We start from the raw sequence: 8590 nt of genomic DNA, 5'->3' as shown, positions 1-8590 counted from the left end.
CTCCCACTACCTTGAAGCCTACATTCCTCCCTGCCCCCACCTTGCGACCTTCGACTCCCTCCCATTCCTCCTTTGTAGCCTCCCTGTCTCTTTCCCAACACCTTGTAACCTCCTTCTATTCTCCAAAACCCCATCCTGGTGCCAGCAGATGGCTGCCTAGACAGGAGGACTGCAGATGCTGGAAGCCAGAGTGTACAGGTGAGAGGCTGGAAAAGCACAGCAGGTCAGACAGCATCCAAGGAGCCAAAACCCTTTGTCAGAACTAGGGAGAGGGAGGGAAGCCCAGAAATAAATAGAGGGAGGGGGTTACAGCTGGGGGAAGGGTAGGAGAGATGGTGGTAGGTGGACGCAGACTCGGGACCTGGTTTACAGTGTACCTGCACTCTGCATGCACCAACCAACCCGAACATCCAATTGCCATCGACTTTAATTCCCCCTCCCATTTTCTTGGTGACAGGTCCATCTTCGGCCTCCTCTACTGTCAGAGTGAGGCCAAATGTAAACTACAGGAACAACATCTGATATTTCACCTTGGGAGCTTACAGCCCAATGGCCTTAGCATTGACTTCACTAGCTCAAAATCCCTCCACCCCCAGCCTTATCCCATGTCCAGCACCCCATCGCCACCACCCCCCACCGACCTAACCTAACCTGCCCATTTTCCTACTCACCTATCCGCTCCACCCTTCCCACAATCCAATCACAATAACCCCCACGTGCATCCACCTATCACCATCTCTCCTACCCTTCCCCCAGACCCTATTTCTGGACTCCCCACCCACTCCCTAGTCCTGATGAAGGGTTTCAGCCCAAAATATTGACCTACCTGCTCCTCGGATGGTGTCTGACCTATTCACAATTTACAATATCCTTTTATTGTCATGTGTACTCCATTGTAGGATTACAGTGAGCAACTTTTACAATGTCTGTCCTACGTACAATTCTTGGATACAGCAGAGGAATAAAAGTAGTTGCCTAATTACAGAGTTCAAAATAAGTTAAAAATAGGAAAATATTAAGGGGTTAACATTACAGTATTCTAAGGTACGTTCTATGGTAAGGATTATCCCCTCACACCGGTCTCTGTCCAGACTCGCTGCCCCGCGCTCACACAGTCCACGCACTGCCCCGGGGCTCACTGCTCACAGTGTTCTGCCTGCAGGACCCAGAGCACAAGGCCATGCTGCCCATGCTGGTTCCGCTGCGGGACTCAGCCCCATGCTCTGTCTCTCATTCCCCGCGGGACTTGACCCCGTGCCCTCTCTCTCTGTCCCCTGCGGGACTCGGTCCTATGCTCTCTCTCTCTCTGCCCCTCGCGGGACTCAGCCCCACGCTCACTCTCTCTGTTCCCCGCGGGACTCGGCCCCATGCTCTCTCTCTCTCTGTCTGTCCCCTGCGGGTCTCTGCCCCGTGCTCGCTCTCTCCCATCCCCCGCGGGACTTGGCCCCGTGCTCGCTCTCTCCCATCCCCCGCGGGACTCGGCCCCATGCTCTCTCTCTCCCATCCCCCACGGGACTCGGCCCCATGCTCTCTCTCTCCCATCCCCCGCGGGACTCGGCCCGTGCCCTCTCCACAACTACACTCTTAATGGGTGGATGGGTGTGTAGGGAAAACCACACAGAGGAGGAAAGAAAATAAAAGGAGGGAAAAATGGTAAAGGGACTGGCAAGCAGAGGAGCTCCGAACGGCGTGTCCTACTCTGCTCCCATCTTCTAGCCTGCTGTGCTTTTCCAGTTAGTGCTATTGTTAGTTGTTATATTTGAAATTAAGATTGATGTCTGTGATGCAGTCACATGGGTAGTAATTGCCTTGGGGTGGGGGTGGAGGAGGAGGGGGAGGGAGAGGAGTATCATGCCATGTATCCATCCACCAACATCCTCTACTTCCCATCACTGAGCCATTTCCAGGAACAAATCAGCACTGATTCCTTAATTCCAAAGGCTTCAGTCTTTTTCAAAAAAAAGCCTTCCGTGGGTCAATTTGCTAAAACCATTGTGAAAATCTATAGAAACAATTTCAAAAATACTTTGATCAACATTATTGTCTCAAATGATTAAGTCAAGCCACTCGTACATGATTTGCCTGCAACAAATATGTGCTGCCTTTCCTTGTTAAGCCTGTATTTTTCTCAACTACAGTTTATTTTGGCCATAATATTTATATTTAATAACTTTCCCGATACCAGTGTTTGGTGAGCTGGTCTGAAGTTTTGTGATGTATCCCTCTTGAGTAATGGTACAAGATTAGAATTCTTTCATTCCTCAAAGTCCTACTGTTATATTCAATGAGAATTGAAAGATGTAGTAAATGCATCTATTATTTCTACTCTGAATCTTCAGACAACCAAGGATTCATACCATTAGACCAGATAAATGCTTCAGTACAGCTTCTCTATTACTATACTGTCTGACATTTTTCTCTTCTAGACAGCAACCGTGCATTTTCCACTTCCTTTGTAACAACAGATGCAAAGTATTAACTTAATGCTTTAGCTATGTCCTCTCTATCTGCATGAAAATTTCCCATTGTTACATACAATAGGTCCAACACTTTCCTTAGCTAAACGCCTACAATTTAAAATGTTTGCTTTTCATTTAACATTGCCCGCTTTTCTTTGAAAAATTGTGGCAGAAGCAGCTTTGTTTGGGCTCTTGTCGAGATGACAGCACTCATGTTGATGCGGCCCTTCATCATTACTGTGGGAGCCAATTCGGTGCTCAAGTCTTTAAATTAGGACTTGAACCCACCAAACTTCTTATTCAGTAAGGAAAAATCAGAGTTAACGTTTCGGGTCCAGTGACCCTTTCTCAGCGTCTGAGGAGGGTCACCGGACCCGAAACGTTAACACTGATTTTTCTTTCACAGATGCTGCCAGGCCTGCTGAGCTTTTCCAGCAACTTCTGTTTTTGTTCCTGATTTACAGCATCCGCAGTTCCTGCGGTTTTTATTTCTTATTCAGTAAAATCTCCATCAAAGTCAAGCCACCACTAGCAGAATCACAATGTCGACGTAAACTCACAGCATCCAGAATTAATGTTTGTCAGTCCCAGGACAATGTTCATTAGAGCATTGATTAATAATAAATCATCCTACTGCTACAGTAGTATATACCAGAATTATAATCTATCAGGGGTTTTACATAACTGACCCAATAGTAGCATGGTATTAATTTAATTCAGCTACAACATACACATTGTGTGCAATTTGCAGTATATTTCAGGGAAATTGGATCCTAATAAATGGTAAATATAATAGAATCATAGAATCCCTGCAGTGCAGAAAGAGGCCATTTGGTCCATAAAGTCTGCATTGTCCTTCCGAAGAGTACCTCACCTAGACCCACATCCCATCCCATAACCCCACATGGGGCTTTTACCATGGATAACCCACATAACCTGCACATCCCTGGACACTATGGGACATTTTTTTCTTAAGCCAATCCACCTAACCTGCACATCTTTGGACCGTGGGAGGAAACCCACACAGACACAGGGAGAAAGTGCAAACCCCACACAGTTGCCAGAGGCTGGAATTGAACCCGGGTCCCTGGAGCTGTGAGGCAGCAGTGCTAACCAGAGTGTCACTCTCATGCACATATTCATCATCAACAAAGGCTTCAACGATGTAACACTAATGATATACAGTTTGATGTGTTGTACTCACAGGAGTTATAATAGCTGCTACTCCTATTGGCTGCTTCAGAATTAGGATCCTACGGTCAGGGAAAGAAGTAGGAACAACATCTCCATACACTCGACGAGCTTCTTCTGAAAACCACTCCAGGAATGATGCAGCATACAATGTTTCACCTAAGGCTTCCTTCAGTGGTTTACCCTAGAGAGAATAATTTGCCAAGTGTTAGAATTACTATGGAAAGAATGGAGAAACAACTGTAAAGCATTCTCATTTATCCTATTGAACACAGAGCACATAGCCATATCCATATCCATATGGAAGAAGACTTCTGCTTAGATTGAAAGCAATAAATCTAGCCAATATGCAGCATTATAATATGATTCCTGAACCAATTTAAGACAAAGATAAAACTAAATAAGTCAATGACATATTAAGAATGATACATCAAAACTTCTCTGACATTGTACTCCGTAACATACGCAAAAAATATTTGGGTGGTACTTTTTATTATCAATGCAAAGTAATTTGGACTTAATACAAATGAAAACCTGGCAGTATAAACCCAAATTCAGGGATAATCTTGAGAAAGGTACAGCGTCATCTGGGTGGTTAATCTCTGGTGGAGATTTCACTGTTCTGATCAGACACCACACGGAGTTCAAATCCACTGGGACCCCTGTACACTTTGTAAATTCACCCAACCACAACTCACCCTCCCCTCGAGGTACAGTTCAAGTCAAACTATAGCCAATTAGCATAGGTGCATTTTTTTCTGGTAATGAGCACATACTCTCACAGTCCTTTTTCATATTATTACTGTCAGTTGCTTTTCTTTATTCAGGGCATAGGAGTATCAGCATTTATTGCCCATCCCCAAGTGTCCTAGAGAAGCTAATGGTATACCACTTCCTCGAACCTCTGTAGTTCCTGTGGTGCAGGTGCACCCATCGCTAGTAGATAGGGAATTCTGAGCCAGCAATCCAGGAATGTATCTTGGAGGAGCAGACGCAGTGCTGGTTTTCCCTGCTGCAATTGTTCTGTGGTAGAGTCCACAGGTTTAAAAGGAGCTGTCAGAGCTGCCTTTATGAATTGCTGTACTGTATCTTGGGAGAAGGAAGCAACCTAAGAGGTGGTGGGGGAAGCAATGGTGAGTAAAGAAGGCTGCAATGAGTGGGTGGGTAAAGATGAAGGTCTGACCAGATAAGAGAGAGAAGATGATGGCAGCCACAAGGAGTGGGACAGAAGATAGAGGTCACATAAGAGGATGGTGTTAATATGTAGGTCGTTAAGAGGTGGGGTGGGATGAGATGATGAGGCTGCAAGATGTGGACTTGGGGAGAAGGGGGTAGTGAAAATGGAGTGCAACGAGACATGGGTGAGAAATGGAGGTTGCAAGGGAAGGTGGAGGCTGCATGTGGTGGTGAGGGTGTGGGGATGAAATGGAGGCTATGAGAAATGGGCACAGCAGGAGGAAGACAGAATATAAACAGTGCAGGATATAGGTACGAGATAGAGATTGGAAGAGGTGGGGAGAAATGGAAGCCTCAAGAGGTGTTGGGAGTGAGAGAGGAGATGGAGACAGCACGATGTTGGTGGGTTGGGGGTGCAGGGCGGAAGAGAAGACAAGACTGTAGAGGGTCAGGCTGCAAAGGAGAGGGAACCACTTTGAAACCTGCCAACAAGGGAATATTCAGCTTACTCTGAGCCGAGAAACCTTTAAATCACTAGGTAATGAATTTCTCATTAAACAATTAAATAAAATGTGGAACCTCCAGCTTAAAAGTTGCACAAGGGAGAAAATGTAGTAGATGCCATTGTTATAAACATGGTCAAAAATTTTGGATTGGTCTCTGAAAAGCAGTAAAAAGGGCAGAAACGGCCTGAGTAAACATTCCAGCTTTTGAGAGGAGTTGGAAATGCATTAGTTGTGGCCTTGCCAGCCTGTGCTTGGTCCATTGTGCTTAGGGCAATGGCAGTTTGTAGAAGTGCATCAATTATTTTGAACAACTTTTGTTTCTAATTTATGTCTTAAGTCAATTTAAATACCATGGTGTCTAGAAAATTAATGCTCTCCCTGCATGTTGTGGCTTGGAGTTTAATGCAGGGTTGATAATTGGGGATATTGACTAATTCTTCAAATTCTGATTCTTTGCAAATCCAAATACTCCTTTTGGCAACAAAAATACAGAAAGTATTGTTATTACCTAACTGTATCACCTAATAAATGAGTTCAAGAAGGCAGCTCACCAATCTACAGCAATTAGGATGGGCTGCAAAGATTAACCTTGTTAGTAACGCTCACATTCCTTGAATCAATAAAACAAAAAGGTGAGTGGCATCTATGCTCTGTGAACTGGAGGCTAAATCACCTCACTGATTCTAACATAAAAGGGCTGCAAATTATACTGCACTTCTAAGCAGCAAACTGAAGCTCACTAATACATTCCAATCTGTAGAGTTCCAGGAAAAAATAAAAATTACACTGAAATGAGTGAATATAAAACTTGCCTTTCCTTAATAACAGTTAAACTTTAAAAAGAGAACGAGAGTACAACCTCACCCAAATGTCAAGGATGGTTAGCAATTATACCTTATGCCCAGAAGTAACACACTGCAAACATTTTAGTCATAGAATTAAATAACTTTAAAAAATGTTTTTCCTCCAGCCTTTTAAAAAAACTTGAGGTTCTATATACAAGCCTCGATCCCCTACAGTTTGCCTACTGACGTAACAGGTTGACAGAGGATGCCATATCCCTAGCCCTGCACTCATCCCTGGAACATCTAGACAACAAAGACACCTACGTCAGACTCCTGCTCATTGACTACAGTTCTGCCTTCAACACCATTATCCCCTCCAGACTGATCTCAAAACTCCGTAACCTTGGTCTTGGCTCTGTCTTCTGCAAGTGGATCCTCAGCTTTCTGACCCACAGACCTCAATCAGTGAAGATAGGTGACTACCTTCTCCACAATAACACTCAACACTGCAGCACACCCCCACCCCCAACAAGGATACGTCCTCAGCCCCCTACTGTACTCCCTGTACACTTACAACTGTGTTGCCAAATTCCAAACGCCATCTACAAGTTCACTGATGACACCACCTTACTGGGACAGATATCTAACAACGACGAGTCAAAATACAGAAGGAAAATAGAGGGCTTGATGACGTGGTGCAATGAGAACAACCTCTCTCTCAACATTGGCAAGACTAAAGAACTGGTTATTGACTTCAGAAAGAAAGGAGGAGAACACGACCCCATCTACATCAATGGAACTGAGGTCCAGAGGTGGGACAGCGTCAAGGTCCTTGGAGTGACAATAACCAACAACCTGTTCTGGACGTCCCCACATAGATGTGATGGTCAAGTCGGCACAACAAGCCCTTCCTCAGGCAGCTAAGATGCACCATTGAAGGCATACTGTCCAGGTAATGGCCTGGAATGGCAACTGCTCTGCCCAGGACCGTAAGAAACTACAGAAGGCGGTGTACACAGCCCAGAACATCACAGAAGCCAACCTTCCATCCAGGGACTCCATTTACATGAGTCGCTGCCACAGAAAGGCGGCCAACATCATCAAAGACCCATCGGACCCTGGTAATGATCTCCTACAACCTCCTCTGTCAGGCAGAAGATACAGAAGCCTGAACACACGCACCAGCAGGTTCAGGAACAGCTTCTTCCCACCCATTATTAGTCTGATGAATGGACTCTCTAGCATCAAGTAATGCTGATCTTGCTAACGTTGATCTCGCCTCGCACTCGCCCTGTGCAATGTAACCTGTATGCCTCTGTCTAAGTCTTTTTGATCTGTACATCCTTGCTTAATATGATCTGCTTGTACTGGTTGTAAACAAAGCTTTTCACTGTACTTCAGTACTCATGACAATAAATCAAGAAATGACAATTACTAATTGTGGACCTCTTAAATTTTATGATTTAACTTTGTATAAATCTCAGGGAACATATGAAGCTCTTTCTTAAACAGAATTCCAATTTCAATTTTATTTCAAGCGCAAAGTTTTGAATGCTTTCCACCTGAGTGCTACGTAAATTTTCAATTACTGAGGCACTGTCAAAGGAAGGCAAATGGAAAACCTTTTTAAGTTTCTATTATTTGTCATTAAAAAGAAATAAACAATAAGGGATTTTGAAAAGAAACAAAGCTTCTTTGAGGTGACAGAATTGAACATTATGCTTGCAGGAGTAAGTAGAAGGACGAATAGATTAAGAGGTTCTGATCACTTGTCATCTACCATGAAGGAAGTCAGTGGGAGTGAGTGGCAAATAGTTATAGGCAACATAAATGACAGCAAAGCACGGTAGCTGGCAAGGCAAAGATAGCACACACTGCAACCAGCAACAACCATTTCCAAACAATAATGTGTCTACTGCTTTGCAGCCAATGTCAGCCAGATCACTACCAATTCTTCCTAATTGGTGGCCAGCATTTCAACCACTCCAGTTTTACTGCTTTTACTTCTAGGATACAGGTTTTCACAATATTTATGAATATTGTACCCTCAAATTAACATAGTTTGAATATTTTAAGTGTTTCCGTTCATCCTGTTCATCTTTACTGTTAGAAAAACATATTATTTTTCCAGATTAATTTTGTTTGATAAAGTTTAACAAGGAATTAAATGACAGTGAGGAGCATATCAAAGGTCAATATATTTTCAGTTAGTTAGATATTGATGTCTTACTCACATTTTCTGCAGTAATTAGTCTTGCAAGCTCATCTTTGTTCTTCAGCATTAAGTCATACCATTTTCTTAATAAATTGCTTCGCTCCTGAAAGCATAAATTCAAAAATGACACATTGAAAAACAGACCAAATTAAAACATACCTTGGAATAAGTGGTTGCGAGCTATGGCTCCAGAGGTCCACACTCTGAGCGCTTGGTGTAGTTTGGGGGGTGGGAGGCTGGTGTGTGGTAGTTGAAACC

General features: G+C 43.9%; 1 protein-coding gene across 1 annotated transcript in view; it reads right to left on the bottom strand.

The window, feature by feature from the left end:
- LOC125485573 (succinate-semialdehyde dehydrogenase, mitochondrial-like) overlaps positions 1 to 8590 on the bottom strand; it is a 24216-nt gene that overhangs the window by 15070 nt on the left and 556 nt on the right. Inside the window, exons 2-3 of the mRNA XM_048608923.1 lie at positions 8352 to 8435; positions 3664 to 3834 (exon numbers count right to left, since the gene is read on the bottom strand). Of these exons, the coding sequence (XP_048464880.1) occupies positions 3664 to 3834; positions 8352 to 8435 (255 nt within the window). The remainder of the gene's footprint in view (positions 1 to 3663; positions 3835 to 8351; positions 8436 to 8590) is intronic.

This window comes from Rhincodon typus, chromosome 2 (genome assembly GCF_021869965.1).
Source record: "Rhincodon typus isolate 14 chromosome 2, sRhiTyp1.1, whole genome shotgun sequence".
NCBI lineage: Eukaryota > Metazoa > Chordata > Chondrichthyes > Orectolobiformes > Rhincodontidae > Rhincodon > Rhincodon typus.
The sequence above is the reverse complement of the archived record's forward strand: the minus strand, read 5'-3'. Positions and strand labels throughout refer to the sequence as shown.